At 31.2% G+C, this 22,887-nt stretch overlaps 2 protein-coding genes across 2 annotated transcripts in view; both read right to left on the reverse strand.

Moving 5' to 3' along the window:
* Positions 1-455: 455 nt before the first annotated feature.
* On the reverse strand, positions 456-18,255 carry LOC107363812 (ligand of Numb protein X 2-like). The gene is made up of 6 exons (XM_015931081.3): positions 18,125-18,255; positions 14,067-15,232; positions 13,095-13,201; positions 12,222-12,432; positions 11,160-11,269; positions 456-1,497 (listed from the first exon to the last, which is right to left on the reverse strand). Exons 2-6 carry the CDS (start codon positions 14,431-14,433, stop codon positions 922-924), a joined length of 1,371 nt encoding a protein of 456 aa, XP_015786567.2. The 5' UTR covers positions 14,434-15,232; positions 18,125-18,255; the 3' UTR covers positions 456-921.
* Positions 18,256-19,861: 1,606 nt separating this feature from the next.
* LOC107363784 (inactive dipeptidyl peptidase 10) overlaps positions 19,862-22,887 on the reverse strand; it is a 35,717-nt gene continuing 32,691 nt past the window's right edge. Inside the window, exons 10-13 of the mRNA XM_015931053.3 lie at positions 21,648-21,842; positions 21,128-21,282; positions 20,837-21,048; positions 19,862-20,747 (exon numbers count right to left, since the gene is read on the reverse strand). Coding sequence (XP_015786539.2) covers positions 20,571-20,747; positions 20,837-21,048; positions 21,128-21,282; positions 21,648-21,842 — 739 coding nt within the window. The 3' untranslated portion in view covers positions 19,862-20,570. The remainder of the gene's footprint in view (positions 20,748-20,836; positions 21,049-21,127; positions 21,283-21,647; positions 21,843-22,887) is intronic.

Here is a 22,887-nt window from a genome sequence, read left to right on the forward strand (position 1 = left end):
ATGTGAGTTAGAACTAACGTTTATATGTTTATAAATAGTTCAATTCTAAAAGTGAATGTTTACTCACAATTAATTTCCAAACTTTGTTTCAAAGTTCAAAGTTGGTCAAGTTAGTTTGCTGTCAAACTCTCGTGCCAAATCAAATTGTCTTTCTTCTTCTGATCATATGTTGCCAGTAAAAAGTCAAAAATTTAATCTTATTAAGTTTGGCTTTATTCTTAATGTAAATGATGTTTCTTTTTAAGTTTAATAGATCTGATAAAAATTTTGACTATAATAAGTGTCCAGCTATTTGTTGGATGGAAGGAATCTATGAATAGATCAACTGCACCAGGACCGTCCTTTCTTATACTACTCATACATGTATCTATATCTTTTGTACAAAATAGACAATTTTATTTTGCAAAGAAAGTGCATTTCCTGGTTGTCCATTAAAAGCTACATAAGTAGAATGATTTCATGAAAAAATCTGTTTCATTTATTCAACAGACGATCGAAGTTTCGACTTCAGCCTCGATTTCCTCTAAATTTTCGATTGAAGAATTTTTTAATGGCACTAAAGGACTCATTACTCATGCCTTTAAAACCCACAAAGTCCCAATGTTAACTCGAAATTCAGATTTTTCAACATAATCTTGTATTCATATTTCATTTTTCAAAACCAAGTTTGAATGAGTTTGCTTCTTGTTTTCAACGATTTATTGCTCAGTCGAAAGTGCTTCAAGATTTACAAAAATACATGGACTGTCAACGAATATTTATATTAACATTATTGCAATTCTCCCTCGACTTTTAAGAATTTTAAATCAGATATCCTTGATCAATCTACAATAGAAGAAGCGAAATTTGGTTCCATTGAATGTATCATTGATAATGTGACTATCCTTTCATAGATGTCAGCACAAAACATTTCAGTAGAATTCAAAATTCTGTAACCTGGATAGAAGGTAATAAAGGATTGTTTCTCATTATTTGACAATCGTCCAAACTATCAATTGAATCTTGATGAAGGCGAGCTTTGGTATCCTCGACAACAATCGACAATCGTGTTCGACTTCGTATACTCGATGAACGACTAACCATATTGGGATCTTCATTTTCAATCCCATTCGATGTACCAGGCATATAGCCAAAGGTAAACCCAGTGGTAACTGTTTCCTTGTCAGGTGAATATTTGGCCAAAAAGTAGGGTTGATCATTTGCTGCAGGCAGACTCGGCCTTTGATTTTGAACTTTATCCTTGTTACCTCCATAAGCAGACCAGGTTGAAGTTCTTGTTCGCCAATGGATCTGTGACTTTTTCCGACACCATTCTTGAATGGCATTGGATAAAGATTGATTACGGCCAAAAAGCAAAACAATTTCACCATCCAAATTGTTGACCATTTGAGCGACATCCTTTTGATTGCTATCACGAACATTTTGCCCATTAATTTCCAATATTTGGTCTCCTTGCATTATTTTACGTCCCTGTCGAGCTGCTATACTCCCAGGTTGCTGTTGGAAATATTAAAAAAAAGAGTAAAGAGTAAATTCAATGTTGCTACAAGACGAAAAAGAAAATTAATCAAACATTATTATTGCTCTAATGATAAATCAGCATTCATTTTCTTTTTACCTTCTCTCATGTAAATATCTCTACAGAGAATTGAATGTGAAAAAAAGATTTTACCATTCATAAATATTCTCTTTATTAATAATATTACAAGAATGAACCTTTACCTTTTATCATTTCACTGTTTTTCTAAGAACCTCTTGAGAGATTTAGACAACTTTTACAAGGCAACCAACAGAATGAAAGTTTATGATCATTAAAAATGCATGTTTATGTATTGCTTAGCATTGGATTCCCGCTTTCGATTGCGTCCTTGGTTCATTCGTGTGACAACATCATAAGACTAAAGTAAACTAAATAATTGCACTTGCTTTAAGGGAATGAACAACTTTACCTTGATATCAACTGATATTTGTGCAATATATTGACATTTGTCTGATTATTACAACTTTTGTTGACACAAAACTTTAAAATTTTAAGAAATTTTGTAACATTGTAATTCGCAATCCCTGAGTTCCAAGACTTTTGCTTTTACAGAAACTTGCACAGCTTGAAATGCGGTAAACTGGAAAACTATTTTCATGTCTTGAATTTAATTGCTACATCAGGTTAATACTTTGGTTGTTAAATTTTGAATCCCAAAAGGTTAAACGAACTGAATGGGATAAATTGTTTATTTTGATGGTTCAATTGTGAAACAAGAAGAAATGTTGAGATTGAATTTCATTGTTAGACTGAAACGAGTAAATTAATACTTTGAGCCAACAATTTTAGAACAAAATAATCTTCTCTAGATGAAAAAAATCGCAATTTAATGAGAAAAAAAAGGTTAAAAGAAACCTACCCGAGCTAATTGAGTGGAATCTTTTCAAAGTGAAACTTTACTAAACCAAAATATGATAAAAATTTGGTGAAAAATGAAAAAGTTTATTAAATTTCAAGACTTCACAACTCAATGTAGCGCAGGAAATGTCGATAAAAGTCGATTTAATCCAAAATTTATTCTTGCTCACAATTAATGGAGCAAAAATCATTAGCATTGTAAACTTTTTCACTGACAATATTGGTTTGATTATCTTTTCATGAAATCATTCAAAGGTCTTGAGCTGAAATTTTTTCAACTGAATCTTTTTTTTTATAAAAAATAGTTCATTCTATTTTCTCGATTCCCTTTGTTGAGCTTGTTAACAATTTGAGAAGCTTTGAGTATTCAAAGTTTCGGCTCATTAATCAACATCAATGCACATTAATCTCCATCTAATTGGAGCATTCATCTGTTTACATTCCAACTATTTAAGATTGAAAAGCAAAAAAGAAGTTGAGATTTTTCTTCGAAACTATTTCTTTTAATGAGTCAACTCTATTGTTGAGTAAAGATGAAATTAATTAAATTCTTTTCGTCTATGGGCAACAGTTTTCATGAATTATAATTGAATTATAAATCCGAGAAGTGTTCAACTGGCAAGTTGACTTGAAGGGCTAAATGTTTAAACAACAAAATGAAAACATTGCAAGTTGAAAAACTGTGAAAACTTAATATGCATTTATTGAAATTTACTGAAACTTTATATTGAAACAGAGAGCAAATTGAATCAATTCGTTGACTTATCTGGAAAGGTATAGTTTCTGGTGAATCTTTTTATCAACATTTACATGTGTACAGAGATGGGTTCAAGTGAACCGTGAAAATAACTTGTTTTGAATGATGAATTTCTTATTCTCAGGGAAATTCAAATTAAGATGGCAAACAAGGGAAAGTAATGTAAATGTTGAAAAATAAATATTAACAAAGCTATTATAATATTTTAATAGATAAACTTTCACTTCATAAATAGATTGCAATCCGAAACTATTAAATTATTGAGCTTGAGTAAATGGGCGAAAAGGTTCAACTCGTCAATGATGCTTGTAAGAAGTTTAAAGTTAATGATTGTCAACGATTAAAATGTGAAAGTTGCTTTCCTTCTGATGGAATAAGTCGATTGACAGTAAAGTGTAATTATTAATAAATGTGCAAATCTACATAATTAACACATTTCATGATACTTATGATACATAACTCAAAGTTTCACATTAACTCCAAGATATTAATTATTCTAATAACACTATCTAAATGCAAGAGAAAAGCATCGATCTATTTTAGAACACAGTGACCACAATATCATTGGAAAAGTTTAATCGATTTAATCTTCAATATTTTGGTATTCCTCATGAAAATTCCCTGGAGAAATATGACCACCTCTAATGGCACCTACAAAAGAGCTCGCAATCGAAATTTTACGCTCAATTTTCAGTATTTCATTGAGTATCTAAAAGATCTATACCAAGCTAGCTTCCTCAGCTTCAATTTGGAGGGCACTTCTTCTTCGCTTTAGACTGATGAAAAGATTTGATTCGAAATGTTTGAAATAAAAAAATGAAAATTTTGAAAAATGCCAACTTCTTTTTGCTTTTCTGTCTGAGGAGTTTTGAACCCTTTTTCATGTGTGTGGTTGAAACACTCTGGTCCAGTTCTTTAAACAAAGTAATGTTTGTCAAGCCTTCGTAGCAAAGTGTTTGAAGGTCAAGATGGGTCACTCGTCGGTGCCTTTTTGAGTCAGTCTCGTCAGGTCCACCATCAAACCTTGGCTGGATTGTATGGACTAGAGAGTTAATATGCGTGTTGGGAGATTTGATAAGTCGGCCCTTTTTAGGTCACTGACTTTTTGAAGTCCCTAATAATGAGAGCTGACTGAAAATACTGCAACTTCTCGAATAGACTTGCTTGATAAGGATTCAAAAAATGCAATGAAAATAAACAAATGACTCCATCATTGTTTTACTTTTACTCAGCTGATGAGTAAAGCTCAAGGATAATGAAAATACTCTCCTTCCAATTCTTGGTGTAAACCTGGAGCCTAAGTTTCATCCCAACATTAACTTGAATTTTGTAGCAATAATCGTTCAAAGAGCGTATAATGACCACTTAAAGCAAAGTTGATCACAATAAAAATAACACTAATCTACTATGGATAGTTGGGCTTTGACAAAGTAAAATTAAAATATCATTCCACTTGAAAGGCTCGTTAAAGTCAATGAAGTATTTTATCAATTTATCTTTTCTGATCAGATTAATTTACCTAATTTTTTATTGCCATTCAATGAGTACATTTTAGTGAAACCTTTCAACTTTGACATTTCCCTTCATTCTCTTGTCTCTCTATCTCTCTTTCATCTTCCCTGTTTATTTATCTAGTCAAAGGTAACGAAAAATAATATTGAAAATACAATATTCTGTTCAACATTTATTATTTTCTTTTACCACTTTTCCATCATTCCATTCATTATTGTTGTTGCTATTTATGATCACGTCGATTCATTATAACAATCCTTGTTCAACACTTTGCCAGCAAAAAAAAAGATATTCAATAGGAACAAAGAAAAACATGGTAAACAATTGAGCTAATTAAAATTTTTGTTGACATGAATAATATTATTTTCCAATCAAACTATAATTAGGACAATGAAATAGAATGAAATGAAATGAAAAGAAACTCATTGAAAATGATAATGAAAGCAATTTAATTATTTTCAAGTGCTATCACAAGATTAATTCAATTTACTTGATAAAAAATCATTTATCGTTGCACCGTTTAGTTGAACATTTATCTCAACAAAATCTGTTGACATTTACTTTTGTTCATCTCCAAGTTTAAGTCCATGTCAACTTTGCTTCAAAATTTTGACCAATCCAAGGGATAAAATTATTCTTGATAATCTTGTGATTCAACTTTTACCTTTTCATTCTCATTATCTTGTCAAATGGTTGTTACACTTGAAAGACTTGTCAGGTTCAAGAATTGCTCATGAAATTGGTCAAAGTTGAACCAAAAAAAAAGTTGCAAAGGTTTTCAAAATTGAACACTAAAAATTGGCCAAAATCTATTTTCTTCTCATCCAAACATATCGACCAGATTACCATCAAAAGCTGAACCTTCACTTTCAATTATTGTAAAATTGAATCTTTTCCCATCAATTTAATTCCAAATTCTGTATCACAATAACTTCTTCAAATGTCCATTATGGTTTCAATATTCATGAAAACCGCTTAAACCAAATAAAATCGAGATTACAGTTTGAAATGATTTGATACAGTAAATTGAATTTCACTTGATGCCGAGTAAATGGTAAAACTGATGAAACTTTGATTATTGATGTAAAAATGGTGAACATGATGAACATGATGAAGAGGGAAAATTGAGTGAACAAAAAGACAACAATTTGTCTGAAAAGCAAGGAAAAGAAGTTTGCATTTTCCAACATTTTCTTCAACTATAATATTTCGAGTCAATTCTTTTCATCTGTAGGAAGTAGAGAAAAAAGCAAAACAAAAACTCAATGTAATATAATTTGGTTTTGCGCTTTATTAAATATGTCAGAAAAATTCTTCTTCAACTTTTTTTTCTCTTTTCTGCTGATGCTTCTGTAATTTCATTCCTTTGCCTTTCTCTTGTTGTCTTTACCCATCATTTCCTAATTGTAACTCATAATTATATTTGCATAACGAGAGAAGAGAGGAAAAACAAGCGAAAAAAAAGAGCTTCTTGATGAACCATGAAATATATTATATTGAAGTACAATTGAAGTAAAAGGCTTGCTAATACAAAATGAATATATGACAAGCTTAAATATCCACACATGATGAGGAAGTAAAGACAAAAAGCCCAAATGATTAACAAAGCCTAAGGTCAATACTGATTTTGTCTGAATACGATTCTGCATTTAATATCATTCTCGTCTTCCATCTGCTTCCTTTCCTAATTGTTATCATTGCCATGAAAATGATGGAAATTATTCCTTCATTCCAATCATTGTTTTCACGTTCTTTTAGAATGCTTCATTTCTTTAATCGTTCTGGTAATTTGCTTGACATTTTCATGGGTGCATTCAATTCTGAGATTTCTTTTCTTGCTTCAAACGCAAACTTGCTTAATTATCATTTTTTTCTAATTTCGTTACAATGTAATTAGGTTGCATGGTAAAATTGCTAACTCTTTTTATGCATCATTTTTCACTTTATTTGTAGTTCATTTCAATCTTGCCTTTTACTGTGACATTCAACTAGATTAAGGATTCGTTTTTTTCTTCTGTGCCAACCTTAGTTATTGCTCATAATGGCTTGGATTTTGTTGATTTGGTCAAAACATTTTCACTTGGGTTCTACAGGGAAAATAAGAGGAAGATTGAGTAATAGAAAAAAGCAAGTGAGTAATGAATGCTATCTGATGAATATACATATTGAATATTGATTGCTTGGAGAAAATGTTATTGCTTCTGAAAATGAAAATGTATTTCTTGGTGAATAAACTATTGAATCGGAAAATATTGTACTCGTTCAAACTTGATCATTGCCAAAACAGATGAAAGAAAGAAAATGAAGAAAAGAAAAAATAATCAGTAGAAATGAGCTGCAAATTAAGATGTCGGGCTGAGATTTTACCATTGATACCAAATGGTAAAAACCATGCAATTGAGAATCAATTTGATTCGAGTTTTTTATACCACCATTTGAAAATTGATAGCAAAAAGGTTATAATCTGCAAAGAATATCGCAATGGTGATTTTCAATGCGAACAAGACAGCGTGCGCTGTTTACAAAGTACGTTTTTCGCCTTCAATACAACACCATACGGCGTATTCATGACAATTTTTTGACAGCAGGAATTGTGACTTTCCTTTGTGGGGAAAGTCACTCAAGGGTGCGAACTGCTCCGGTAGTTATTGAATATGCACCCACACAGCAACAAGATTTTCTCAACAAAGCTTTGTGCTCTGAAACATTTTGCAGAAGTGTTAAACCATAGAGATCGTTAAATTTCACAATCAAGCATCAAGATGGAGCACTTCCTGAGCTTTAGTTATCATTGAACATAGTTTTTCATTTTTACTTTTAAAGCCACTTTTATATAAAAAGGATAAAAAACTTAAACTTAGAAATGTACAATATAAGGGTTGTGAGAAAGAGTGTTCAGAAACATCGAAAAATTCACCCTTCTAATGCTCTTACACCACAAAAGATGAATGTGCAGTTTGAATAATTTAATCATTACTGAAAATATTAACCCCTGTATGATAATAGATTAGGTAAACAATATTTTTTTCAAAATATTAGTACTTTGTACTATTGTTTAGTAGAAACAGACTTGCCATTAAAACTGCGCCAAAACTGGAAATGCTTTTTTTATACTTTTTTTCATTAAACTCTAAATTATTATATATTGTCTGGCAACTTCATTGCTACGACTTTAACCTCAAGTAAACCAGTCTCTGTTGTAGCTTCACATTACCTAAAGTCTAACGCATTTAATGTTTTCCCTTTTTCTTTACCATAATAACGATAACAATAATGATGAAGAAATGTGAAGCAACGAGAAGAGCAGAAATGATAATAGAGATGAATCTTAAAGCTATACAGATTAAAGTTTAAAAAAGACTCAGAAAATCATGTAAATGAAATTAGCTGAATCACTTTTGCGTGCTTGGAAAACTTTCAATGTAAACTGATCGATAACTTTGATGTTAATCTTAAGTATAATAAACTTGAACAGAATATCAACTTTTTGTTCTTGGCTTCTCTCAACAGTTGAAGTTATCAATAGCAAAGAAAGAAAAGAGAGAAAGAGTTGACTTGTGAAAATGTCATGAAAATTGATCCAATCAAAGTGTAATTTAATTGTAACCTCAACAGTGAGACACTTTACCTGGTTTATCTTGCGAATTTCATTGTTGATTCATGAGAAAAGTTTGATCGATAAAGTTGATATTTTGTTGCAATTGTTGTCCAAGAACAAAAAATAAGATTATTGAAGTAAACAGAAAACCCAAATTTCATAACTTTCATCTCAATATGTTTGTGCTTCATGGAATAGAATTTTATCTGAGAAGGAGAATTTTCTCTTTTTCCATGCAATTCTGGATAAGATTATATTGACTCTTCTTTATGCATGTTGTCAATGGTTATGCTGTTTTCCTCATAAGGAAATGAAATGAAATTGGCAGAACACAAATAGAAGGCGATAAATAAATGATTGAATTGAAGGGTGTAAAGAGGTGGAATGGTAAACAGCATAAAAAAAGTAATTCAACTTTTTTCTTGTCGAAAGAAGAACGCAGTGAAAAAGGAAAAAGGTAAAAATGATGAAATTGTGAGTCGGTAGAAAATGTAACTTTCTTCTCTTTCTCTTCTTGCTTTTCAAGGTGGAAAGAAGAGAGAGAAAATTCTGATGAATAAAACGTTTCATCTCGAGGAAAACATCTTTCATCAGATTTCATCAAACAGATGAGCTTAATCTAATGCTAAGCTGAATGGTAAAGATAATGTTGAATGGAAATGAATTTTCCCTCTTTTTGTTCCTTGCATATTCAATATGAATTAGATCAATCTAGTTGATTAACTGAAGAGAATAAAAAATTCGGGCGTTTATTCTGAATAACAGAGTGATTCTTCTTTTCATTATTGTTGGTTGTTGATTAACTCAAGTTGAAGAGACAATCAAATTTTCTGAATAAAACTTTTGCATGGAATAACAAATGAAAAGATTTCAACTTTAAACATTTCACGTTCAATCATGAGCGTAAAATTTAACCCTTTTTCATGGATAATTTTCTTGATTTCTAGTTGAACTGCATTCTGATAACCTTTTTAAAAGTCATGGAAATGTTGAGTAAAAAGTTCGTGATTGCGTGACAGACCTTTGACCTGTGAAGCTGCTCTTTTTATTAATGTTCAATAAACCATTTTATTTATGCAAAATTTAAGTTTAAATGATAAACTGTGGGCAAAAGTTCATGAAATCCAGAATAATAGGTTATCCTTCATTGTGTTTATTTATAGATTTTCCTCAATATAGTTAACGAAGTTTCGTCTTGAATTTCAAAATTGTTATGAAACATTGCAGTTTACATTACGAAATTAAATTTTTAGCCATCAGTAATTGAAGACCTTTCGAGGTTCATACAGAAGTTTTGAAACTCCTTTAACCTTTAGGGTTACTTGAACAAAATTATTTTAGAGTGGACTTCAAGCTTGAAAAAGCATTTAAAAGTGGGAAACAATAACATCTCAATATCATTGTGAAACCATACTTATCTATTGATCGACATTGAAATTTGTTTGGCTTCGAATAGCCAGGGTTGAACACTGTCTTTTCAATTCAACGAAGGATATTATTGCTTTTTGTGTTTCATAATTCGAGTGTTTACAGAATTTTCAAGAAGAAAAGGCATTCTTAATTCAAAAGTCGACGAAAGCAAAGATTCAAATTCAACCACAAACGCAATTTGCCTAATCATTGAATCAAGTAAACTTTAAAACTCCAAAGCTTGAGATTGAATTGGAGAGATAAAATGTCATCGAATTAGAATAAAATGTTGATTAAGGTAAAAACTTTAATCATCTCATCACTACTTAAGTCAATTTGTTGTTCGAACAACATTGATATCGAAGAATGAGCTTTCACTTTTTTTTCTTTTACTTCAGATAAACCTTGAACTTTCCTCTTTTTCTTATTCTATTCCCTTCCTAATTTCGATGATAGCTAAGGTAAGCTTGTATCTTCAAGTGCCTTTCTGCTTTGGCCTTAACAAAGGAGGAAGACGGCAATCGCCTAAAAATAGATTTTTTTGAAACTAAACTTTTTGACTGACCGAAAATGCTCATCGAAACTGAAAAATTCTTGAAATGAAACTTGCAAATTAATCGATAGATTAATGTTTCTTATCTAAATATTTCCTATTCACGATCGTGTCTTCACTGAATCAATATTGACCGTTAAGTGACAACTTGTTTAACCATTTTCATTGCACTTTAATGTTGATCCATTTTTATCCTTTAATTTTTGCTATTTCTTACAAATTGGTCGACAAACTATTCGATAAACTGTAATCACCATAGTTACTCGATTTATTGAAAGTTATCAAGAAATTTATCAATACCAAAAGCTATCATTAATAACCTTAAATACAAAATATCAAACATTGTTATTGGTGAAAAGTGAAGGCTGATGAAAACAATTGGCAATAAAAGCGAATGGTGAAGATGATAAAGACGAAAAGGAAAAGAGAGAGAAAAGGTAAAAATGGATTTACAGGTAACATTATTGGCAATGATTATGATAACTACGATTAAAGAAATGAGTAAATTCGAAGCATTCACGTAATCTGTAACATGGTAAGCTCAGTCTATCCGATTAAGGTTACACTAATCTAAAAATAAAGATAATGGTTTGTTGCATGTCAATAAATGCATTACAGTTTCATTAATGTAGAGCATTACAGGGAGTGAAAATTTATTTTCCTGTTGAATAAAAGGAATAATAATGATATAAATGGATTCTAAGACTGGAAAGAGAGTAAATTGTGAGAAGAGAAAAAGTTTATTCCATTGTCCATCAATTTTTATAAATGATTCAACTTTTATCGAGTGCATTTCAATAATGCAATTCTGTTGCATTTTTCATTGCTTTCACCTTTTCGTTTTTCTCATTCTCACCAATTTTCCATTGGAAAATTTTCTTCCATCAGATAATATTTGCCCTTCTCTCAAATAAAATAATGATAAACTTACAACATAAGTTATGAAAACTCCACGTCCATTTGTTCGTTGAACAAAACTCAGACCAAGTTTATCTTTGATGCTTGCCTTTCGCAGTTGGACTGTGATAAATTTACTTGGACCTGTAAAAGTAAAATAGAAGGAAAATTTTAGCGAAAAAGAAAAAAATATTATCAATTCTTAATTCGAAAATTCTTCACAACAAAAAGACCTTTTCAATTTCCGATTCGCTATTCCCCGCTTTCTGCTAATTATTTGTCCAACTTGTTGGAATTGTTATAAAAGGTGAATCAAAAGACTTTTAATCAACAAGACTCTCATTTGTGCACTTCATTTCTACTCTCATTTCAAATTCTATGAGTAAATATCAGAGATTATTAAAGTTGATGGAATAAGTTTGAATGGTTTGAAAATTGAAAAAATTAATGAAATTCCAATTGAGGCTTCATTTTCCATTTTCAACAATAAAAATGAAGTTCATTTTTCTCCAACAATTGGTGTAAAAACTTGAGGTAAAATATTTAATATAATATTACGTCATTATCGTTGTGATGAAAAGGTGGAAAGAAAAGGGTTGATAAACAGAAAATTGGAGTAAAATGAAAAGTCTGAAAATGTTCATCAAATGTTCTAAACATGTTTTTTGCCAATTCCTCCGACTACGATAAAGTTGATTAAATTGTGTCAAGATTTTATTTTTGTCTCTAAAGATTTTAGTTGAACGAATTTCAAATATTGACTTTAGACTTTTCATGTTCTAACAAGCCAAGTTTTCAAATTCTCAAGATTTAGTTCCTCATTGAATGTTTTCAAGATATGCATGAAATGCACCAATTCCGATGATTTCTTGGAAAAACTTTTATCCATTTCATCAAAATGTCATTTTCGAATTATTATTTCATAAAGTTGCTATTAATGATTATTGAATTTGCTCTGATTTAGAGTCGATAAAAAAATAAATCACATTTTATGTTCAAACTTTTTCTTAAGTTTCATCAAATATCAAATTATTTCTTAAACTTTTCTCAGAATTTCGAAATTCTACCAACTAGAGAAACAACTTTAACTTCTTACTTTGTGATGTCGTGAAAAGTGTTTGCGGGTTTTCACGAAGAACCAGCAATTTTAGTGGACTCGAGGCTTCCTTGAGGACTCTCAATGCATCCTTGTATGAAACTTCACGAAATGATATGTCATTAACTGCCAATATAAGGTCACCCTTTCTGAGTCTTCCATCCTTGTAGGCTGCTCCATCGGGGTCAACCTCACAAACCACTATAGACTCCTGCGATAATAACAGTGAAAATAATCATTTGAACCTAAGCTGGAAATTTAACCATCAATTGGTTAGTCTTTTTTTTACCAGAGAACTGAAAGACATTAAGCTAGCAATTTAGTGAATAAGTTGACTTTTCACCAAGACTTTCAATTTTCTATTTTGTTCGAGAAAAGGCAGAAATTGTTCTCATTTCGACCATGCTGGCTAATCAATACTGTTTTCATCATGAATTTCAGAATACTCTTGATGTTCTGTTTAATCTTACTTTTGTGAAACTAGCAATGTATGCAAAATAAAGGAAAATGAATACATTCTTTTTGGCCAGTCAAGGCTAAAATTAGAATCATTCATGACTTGAGAAACTCTTGACTTGCAATTGGAGCGAGTTGAGAACAAATTAAGAGATGAATCAATGATTAGCTCTTGTCTTATTATAGTATTCATTAGTATTTAAGGCTTTCAATGGCTCATTAAATATTAACAAAAGTAAATAGAAAAACAAAGTCCAATAAAAAGTTTCCTAAATGTCTTATCAATTTTCTTGTTCAGCACGTATAAAGATTCCCTTCCCTGTAAGGTCAACAATAAAATAGTTGACCTTCTAAACATTCAGAGTAAAGAAAATAGTTGAACAGTTGATCAAATGTTTATATTCATAATGTACTTACCAAGTATGTATCTGAACCTCCAGTGATTCGTATTCCAAGCTCGTTGCTCTTATCTTTACGTAAAACGATGGAAGTTTCAACAAACTCAGGAATACCACTAATGGCAGCTATTGATATTTCAATGCAAAAAGTGTTGTTACGTTAATACGAAATTTGCATAAATGTTGAATGATGAACTTTGAGAAAATAAAAGTTTTGGAAAAATTTTCCATTCTTTTCACATCAATATGATTTACTGTTGCAGGATAAAGTTCATGTACAAATGAAAAAGGTAAATGACAAGAGTCTGGGCGAAATGGAAAGGAAAATTAGTTCAATTGCAAAAAATAGAATTTGAAATGTCAAGCTTTTATCTGAAACAATTGAGTGAATTTTGGGTAAAAAAAGAATTGCTTCAAACAAAATATTCCATGAAACAAACTGTAAACAGGGAATGATAAATTTTGAGCCTTTGCACATTGATTTTGTTTTGTTGTAATTTTGTTTGTTGAACAATTTGTTTGCTCTTGTTTCACGTCAACTAATTGGGCTTAACATTGGCAAATTGGAATAACATGAATTATTAAATCATGGCAACAAACAGATAAACTGAGAAGTTGTAATTGATTGAGTTAATTGCATTGAATAATCAAACGCAATGTAAATATGATTATCGCATTTACATGCAAGTTTAACAGCAATCTTTAAGATCGGCTTTCAAAACATTGGCACGTTGAGATGCAAAAAATTTACATTTAAATTATTTAGTTTCTTCGCCTTCATCCATCTAATGAATAATTCAAACAAGAAAAAAAAGTAACGAAAAAAAGTGTAAAATTCTCTAGTGATTTTCACAAATCAACTAACCAATCAAATGGGAATCTGAGTAAATATCAGTTGATACAAAGGTAAAAAGTGAAGCAAGAAAAGAAGAAGAAAAAAAGTGAATGGAAAAAGTCGAACAAGATGGATAATTATGTTACGATTACTTACTTCTAGTTGGACTAAGGCCACTGAGTAAATTTTCAGTTAATGATATTCTTCGATTATATTGCTTATCGCATTCATAGTATTTAGTAGCGTTGCTATTATTATTAGCAGAAAGGTTATCAGTTTGACCATTACTGTTATGATCTTCATCCATCAAAGTAAAGCTGGCCGAGTTGCTTGAATGATGTGGAGGTGATGATGTTGGTGAGGCAAGTCTGTTATATGAAATGGCTTTTGATTGATCAGGTAAGAGTAAAATTTCAAAGGTCCTCTCACCAGATTCTGATTCAGATTCACTTGCCAGATAATTGACCAAGCTACATCTAGAATCCATTGGAGCATGATCAGGGTCAAATTTTGAATTCTCCATAACCTTTTTTTTCTCTTTTCGTTTTTTTCCTTTTTTGCACCTTTTTTCCTTCTCTTTTTGCAAAAACCTTGTAAACCTGTTTTTTTCTTGCTGCTCAAACTTTTACCTCTCCTGGAATCAGGTTATCAAAGTGTATAATATAGAGGAGTTGAAATTTGAGAGCAAGGTTTTAATGATGAGGTAAAAGAGTAGAGGAAAACATTCAACAAGAATAATTGCAATTTTGTTTTTTTCACTGAAAAAACAGAGGCTGTTGTTGGACTGTGCAAGTGCATCACTTGAACTTGTTTTAATCCATTTGCAGGGGAATCATATTGATAATCGTTTCGAGTGGAAAAACAATTGAAACAAAAGTGAAACAAGTAAATGTTTCAAAATGCATAAACGTTTGAAGGAAAAAAAGATGAGAATGAAGAAGAAGATTTATCCTTTAAAATGGGAAACTTGCATGAAATGCTATTCGTTTGATGAAAGTATTTTTTGGATAAAATTTTGTTTCCAAGTAATCATGTTGTGGCAAACGATCACATTTTGAATCCATAAATCAATTGCATTTCAAAACAAAAACCTTTCACTGTTCCTCGGTTGCAAATACATTTGCAAATTGCATTAATCCATTTGAACTTTTCTCCAGGATTGTTCCATTGAATGGCAATGAATTTTGAGAAAATTTTCTGTTGACCTTTCGCTTTTTGTCTTTATATTTTTAGAGTTGATCTTTTTTGTTGCTGTTAATGATGATGATTGTACTATGAGTGGTTCCAGTTTAGTATCTGTCAATGGAAGACATCTGAAGGGACTGAAGAAAAGAGGAAGAAAAATTTAGGTACGAAGGTGAGCAAATCTGTCAATACTAATAGGTGAGATTGATGAGGATCTAAGTGGAAGAGAAGAAGGATGAAGATGATAAAGACAAATGTAAGCACAGGGAGGGAAAGCGTAAGGTAAAATTGAAGCTTTAAAAGAGGATAAAGTAAACACCTAAAGATAGAGTAGACAGGAAATTAGAGTTACAAGGTAAAATGTGAAGCTGAATCAGGGCAGAAAAAAGAGTTACTCAACTTGTTCTTCTCTTTTTTTCTCTCATTCTCTTCATGCTCATCCTCATCAGCTCCTCATCTTTGTCTTCTTTTGCTTCATTTTCTTTCTCTTTTTTCTGTTCGCCTTACACAGGATAAGTTGGAAAAGGATTTAGGAACAAAGAATGAAGAGAAAAGATTTAAGCATAAAACAGATTTAAGATTGAAAATGATTAGAGTTGGTGAGAAGAAGAAAGAGTAAAACAAGAATAAAAAACATTCACAAAATGAGGAAAAAAACAGGTAAGAATGGTAAAGGTAAATGTTTGTTTATCTCTTCTTTTTTTCCATTTTCACCATTCACTGCATCCTGTTACTTTATTTTCATCTCTTGCTTGTGTCCAGGTTAACATGAAAAAAGTAGAGAAGCAAATAAACATTTACTTTTGTCACCTTGAGGAATTGTATCATCTTGTTTGGTGCACTGAAACATGGAACAGGAAAAATGAATGCAACTCAATGATGATAATTATTTTCAAGATGACAATGGGCATGAAAGATTTTTCGAGTCGCGATTTTGGACAAAGAATCGATTTACTCTGGATTCTAATATTCAAACGTTTTTCGATTCGTCTATTTTGTGGAAAAAGTTGTTTAATTTCATCATTTGTAATCATTTTGTTTCAATAAGGATTTACATTTGATGAATCAGTTTTGCTTTGAATGTAACATTGATGAGCATTTTGGAACAGAAACTATCTGAGAATCTTGAGCTTGCAACCACAGGCAAGATTATTACGATTCATGGAGTGAATTCAATAAATATGGTGGAAATTGGAAAGTATCAGAAAGTGAAAAGAACGGAAATATCGAGTTTGAGGTAAAGAAAAGTGTATGAAAGAAAAGAGGTTTGAAGAATAGAGAAAATGAAATGAGAAGAAAAGAAAAAAATGTTGTGCATGGATTGATTGACGATTTACTTGGTACATTTGACGATGACATTTGGTGTGTGGAAAGGTGAGCATGATGAGGAATGAAATGGCGAAATTGAATTTAAAATGAAAAGAGAACGAGAAAGAAAAGAAAAGATTGAGATTGGCATTCAATATGATGATAATGATGAGCAGCAACAAGGCAAAAAAGGACAATAAAATGAGGGAAAATAAGAAATGGAAAATCACCAGAAATTGAAATGTTGAATTGAAACTGAAAAGAAGCATTTTTGCAGCTTCATCAGAATAAGTTTTGACATTCTGTACAATGAAATGTTTTCTGCTGAAATAATCAATATCTAGCCATTCAACTCAACTGTTGATCAATATTTAAAATGAAAATGAAACTTTTCCCTTTTGTATTAATACAAATGCATCTCAAGTCAATGAGTAAAATGGGAAAATTAATTAAGTTATTTATTGGATGAAAACTGACAAAAATGAATATCAAGTTTCATAAGCGTTAACATGAGAAAGTTCAACTTCCATGGCCAAGCAAGATAACATGTGAATGACAGGGAGAGAAGAAAAAAAAGAAAAATTTTGATGACATGAAACTGTTATTTTCATTGATATCATCATTATTATTATAACCGTCATTATTGAATTTGGTGGGAGGTTTGATGAAGATAAAGCTAATCACATGTACAGAAATGTGATTAAGATTTTATGGAACTGATGGAACATTGGTTGACTAGAGTTTCAATTCAATTCACTTTTCTTGCCTGTTTCTTCATTTCCATTTCCATCTCGACATTAATGATATTTCAAAATTGGCGTCAAGAAAATTCAATTATCTCAGTAATTGAATCAGAATTTATGATGAATTTGCAATCTGATTGTGAGAACAATTGAAAACGGAAGTTAATTGAGATGGAAATTTTTTAATTGCAAAATGCAAATTGAAAAATGAAATGGGCCAAGGAAAAGAGAAACAGAAATAGAGGAGAAGAAAAAAATTCTTGGAAAAAGTTGCATTTCTTTTTTTGTAGCTAGCAACAATTCATGAGAAAGGAAATTATTGAAATTTTGTTTCTTGCAGAAAGCAAAAAGCAATTGAATTTTGACTCTTTTTTCTCCATGAAACAGGAAAAGTTTGGATAGCAGTTGGTCTATCATTGGGTGTTTATGAATGCATTGAATTTTATCGATTTATGGGTTCAACAAATGTTTAGAGTGCAACATTTTAATTGTTACATTTTTTTCAATTTACAAACTGAACAATAAAGTTGAGAGTAAAAAACTTGCTTCAACGCGATTCATGTAAAGGGAGCGAAACAATGGATCTGTTTTTGACAGCATATCAAGCATGGGAAACAGAATTATCATGCAAAGAAAAGAAGGAAGAAATAATTATGGTTTCATAATTGTTAAACTTTGGTTATATTTCATCTCAATCACATCAAACCATTTTCTGGGATCGCTTTTCAAAATAAAAGTTTGATTAAACTTAATGGGTTAACTTTTTCTGTCTGTTGAAAAAAGTCAGTCAGACTGAGTGTTTGGTGCTGAATTTTCATGAGTATAAATGACTATTGGACTTTTTCAAAGCGTTTAAGGGGTCAATATGAATAAAAGATTTTGAAGTAATAACAGCAAAGTTCGTATTAGATGGACGGTAAAAAACGGAATCGGGTCAGGGTAGAAAAGTTTTTCTCTCATACATCTCTTTTCACTTACCTCAAGATGAAATGGCAAAATATCCATTGAATAAGCACTGAAGTTCATTGATAAAACACTTTATCTGTTTTGCTTTAGTTGTATCTACTATTTCAACATTATTGAGATTGATTTAGTGTATTAGACTCATGCTGTTCCATGCAATTTATTACGCATGCAATTTCATGTAACAATCAAACAGAAAATCATTCATAGCTCCATCTGATTTACCCCATTTAAACTAAATTAATGATCGAGATTGGTGTAATGACTGAAAATTTTTTTGCGTAGACGAATGCGAAATGTGAGTTCAACGTCAGTTTCAAAACTTTATTTTGCGATAAAATAACAGACCAATGCAGTGTTGGTTTCATTATCATTGTTCTAGACTAATTAGACGACGAAAATGTTTTAGAACTGCAAGTCAGTCGAACAAAAGATGATATCTCAATTGATACAGGTCGGATGCACAACAATGCAATATTTGCGACTTTTATCAATGATGTGATTTTCGCCATTTCATTACAAAACTATCGCAATAGTATTTTTACTTAGTACCGGCGTTTTTTTCATTTTACATTTTCATTGTTTACAGACACAAACCTCATGAACGGTTAATGCTGCAGACCATGACCTTTAGAAGGTTGAAGAAAGATGATTTCGAACGCTCAAGGTCATTCAAGGTCATTCAAGGTCAATTCATAATTGGCCCCTAATTGACCTTCAGGGTCTACTGAGAAACTGTTTTGAACAACAGTATTTATATTTTGTTTGATGAACTTGATTTTTTCCAGATAAACATTGACCGTAATCACAAGCTTGCAAACATAAGACATTGATAAATTAATTAAACTTCAAAAAACTTGATTTTAACATTCAAGCAAGCTGCTGATGGTGAAGTTATTTTGTGCGATAAATCTACAACAAATAGCGTATGTTTCAATGCCAGCAATAGAAGATGGATATCAATCGGTCGATTATTAATGATCTTTTGATTTTTTCTTTGGATTTATCTAAATGCTTATTATATTCTCTTTAATTGCTGAATATCAATTTATTTGACTCTAAATTTGAAACCGCCGCACAATACGCTTTTCATCTTAAATTGGCAGAATATAAAAAGTCGGCTTTTTAATGAATTACAAAATGTTTGAAAAACCTTTATCTAATTAAAACAAACATTTTATTAATTCGAAAAAATCGCTTTATTGCATTCATTTTACGACTGCAGATACGCGATATTCTTTGAGGTTATAAAACTTCTTGTACAATCAAGATTGTTCTATCGATCAGCAATAAAATTGGCGTCAAAACAGGTAGAACCTGTCACTGTCCTTTCCTATCGGACGAATTCAGAATAAATTCTGCTTTTTACATTTTCAAACAAGGTCATAACATTGAGTTTGCTCATGAATTACTCGAATTCCTTCTTACTTGATTTTCATTTAAATCTCTTTATAATGCTTTAAATTTTTTCCTTAGCTTCCTCTTTAAGATCAAGAGATCAAGAGTCAGCCCTTATCTTACTGACAATTCTTTACCTTATCGTGCTATCTTTGATAGAATTTGATAAATGAAGAGACTGTTCCCTCTTACGGGAAATATTGAAATCAGATTATCGATTTTTCTGACCAATAAATGTTTATCTTTCTCTAATACAGATTGACGTAAATCGAGGATTTAGTTCAATAGAACTCCGAAACGCACAAACGTCAACCCAATCTCCAATTGTCACGATTAAGGAATAAAAAATGAGACTTATTTCAAGAGCTTTATTCAGAAACCTTCTCATTTTTTATGTTAATACAAATATAATAATTGATGTAACAATAGACAACATTAATAACTCTGTTGAGTTTCTGTTTCTTTCCAATCACATTGGTTATTTTCATAGTAATTACAACTGAACTCAACATCATAAACTTCGACATTGAGTTCAACATAGACAACTTTGCAATACAAGTCTTCTTATAAATGTACCCGTCAAGCATTTTAGACAGTGCAGTTCGACGACTATGAATCTTGTTTCCTAAAACATTAACCGATTTGATTTTAATAAATTATGAATCATTAATTACGAAACTGAAAAGTTTTAAATGTTTATATTTTGTCTAACCACCAAGGAAGAGAAGCAAAGCGAAAAAATACGAAAATCATGTTCCAGATTGTACCTGAATATGCCATGTCGCAACATGAAAAATTCAATACTATTACGAAATGATGATTTATTACAAGTCTAATAATTTGAAAATTGACTGAGAAAGAAGTCTTTGACATTTTTTTCTTTCCTACAGATCATTCAATCACGTTTGCTCTTCAAACTTAATCCAAGTATTCAAGTTTGTCTCGATAAATCAGCACCGTGCTTCGTTGCCTTGAAATAAGTGGAAAGTAATCGTTTGAAGAAAACCGATTTTTCCATTTAAAACTGTAATCCAATTGAATATATTCAAGATTCGACAACAATTCATTCTTCACCAGTGATTATCTTTTTGCCTCCCTTGATCACTTTTGTTATCGGCAACTCCATTTCCTCTTCATCTTGGTCATCCCGAGATTGGAAGCAGCGAGCAAAAAAGTCTTCCATTGTTTTGTACAAATGAAATTGTTCATCATAAAGGGAATGTTCACCGTCAGGGTAAAGCTGTAAGAAACAACGAAAGGTATGAGTAAATTTTTTACAGAACAACAAATAAAATAGAATTCGAATGAGCAAGAATATGATTCTATTACCTGAACACGAAAAGGAATCCCGCGATCAGTCAGTGCTTTAATTAATAACATTGAATGTTGAATGTTGACTTTGGTGTCTGCAGTCCCATGAATGATCATGAAAGCTTTATCTTTTAAACCAGAAACACTTCTAAACAAGTCAGACTTGTCGTAGTTGATGTAATTATCCTGAGGCCAGGGAAGTCCCATAGTTTTTTCCATGAAATATGAAGCTTAAAATATTGTAATAAAATAAAAAATTTTAATCCGAGCAAAATCGTAGACAAGAAACAATATGGACGTTCATCTTACCATAATTACGCCAACTTGTTACAGGTGAAATGGCAATGCCACAATTGAATGCTGGATCTTTAATCATTAATGAAGCCACCATGTAACCGCCAATCTCTGATCCCCAAAGGGCAATTTTATCCTCTTCCACATATGGAACGTGGCTTTTCAAGAATCTAATCAAAAAAACACAAAAAAGCATTGTATTACAGTCTCCAGAGACATGGCCTAATAAAGTATGCCTGTTGATACAAATTGATCTCAAAACGTTCCAAATGCAATAAAATCCTAAACATTAACTTCTAAAAATTTCTTCATTATTCCATCATCAGAAACGAATCTCTATAAAAACGAAAGTCTGAATAACAAAACTTCCAATGTACATTTGGTTCTAAGAATAAAATTCACTATAAATCGATTCGAGAGTTTCCTCTGTGAAAATATGTAAAAATTCAGTTTTGAACCAATCTATTAGCTCATCAAAATTTGCTTTACATGGAATATAATTTCATTCAAAACTGCCAAAGGGTAGAATACTCACTTTATTACTTCAATTATATCATGAGCCTCAGTGTCACCAATGTTGTGGTAAATTGAATGCTTATAACTATCACCTTGAAAGCCCGACCCTCTTACATCAATAGAGGCAACAATGTATTCCCTTTTACTGGCTAAGTAATGGTCCCAGGTTATGCGGTTTATGTGTGAAACAGCTTGATCTTCGGGTTCATTGTTTCTGTTGATTATGATTGAAAGAAGAGCAAAGTCATTGTTAATTCACTCGGAAATAATAAGTTAATCAATATTCCAACAAGCCAGTTCAACGTTCCAATGAATCATGTCAACTTTATCAATCACAAGAGAAAAGAAAGAATCGAAATGAATTCTTAAATAATGTCATCTCTAAATCAACCGTGACTCTGTAAACTGTTAACTTGCTAATGCTTCTCTTCGCATGAACAGAAAATATTTCATTCACAATGGAATCATATTATTACATTAACGTTATTACATCTCTTATTATTTAAAGATTGACAATGTTCTATTTGACCTTTTTTTCTATTCATTTTGTTCCATGTAATTTTCCATCCTTTTTTACTCTCATTACTCCTGCCTGTTTCACTTGCTTCCATGATAATTATTTAAAGCTCAATCATTTGAGAAAATGCAAAAAAAGGATGAAAAGAGCGAACATAATTTCCAGTCAAAATATCTAGTATAATATCTCTAATTAAACCTAATTTAGTTGCTCATGTTTTGATTTAATTAAGATTTTTGTTCATTTTCTCCACTTTTTTTCTTCTTTCAACAACTAACTCTTTAAATTGCAGTTAACTCATTATTAAAAAGTCTTCATTTTCCCTCAACTTGAGATCTACCTTTGCGTGATTCTGTTTCATCACTCATTTTAACATTCAAGAAGCATTTCGCTAGTTTTGAATTTCAAAGTGAAATGAAAACTTGCACCAAAATATTGACTTGATCAGTTTTGTACAGCAATGAATGAGTTTGGTCAAAATCCAAATTGATCAGTTTGCCAAGAAATTGAGTCAATTGTCAGTAAAACGGGGCTTTTTCACTTTACATTGTTTAGAATTCCAAATTGGTTCACCAGAAAAATGGTGAAATTTCAAATAGAGTCATCTTGTCATGAACACATTTGCTGCACCTGATCTTTATCTGCATAACAATGGTTAAAAAATTAAATGTCTTAATCATTGATTCTGTCGAGCATACGAATCAAATTCTGAATCCATTTATGCGCATAGATGAGAATTAGA

Source organism: Tetranychus urticae, chromosome 2 (assembly GCF_039701765.1).
Source record: "Tetranychus urticae isolate SD_2017Ah chromosome 2, NJAU_TeUrti_SD_1.0, whole genome shotgun sequence".
In the NCBI taxonomy this organism is placed as follows: domain Eukaryota; kingdom Metazoa; phylum Arthropoda; class Arachnida; order Trombidiformes; family Tetranychidae; genus Tetranychus; species Tetranychus urticae.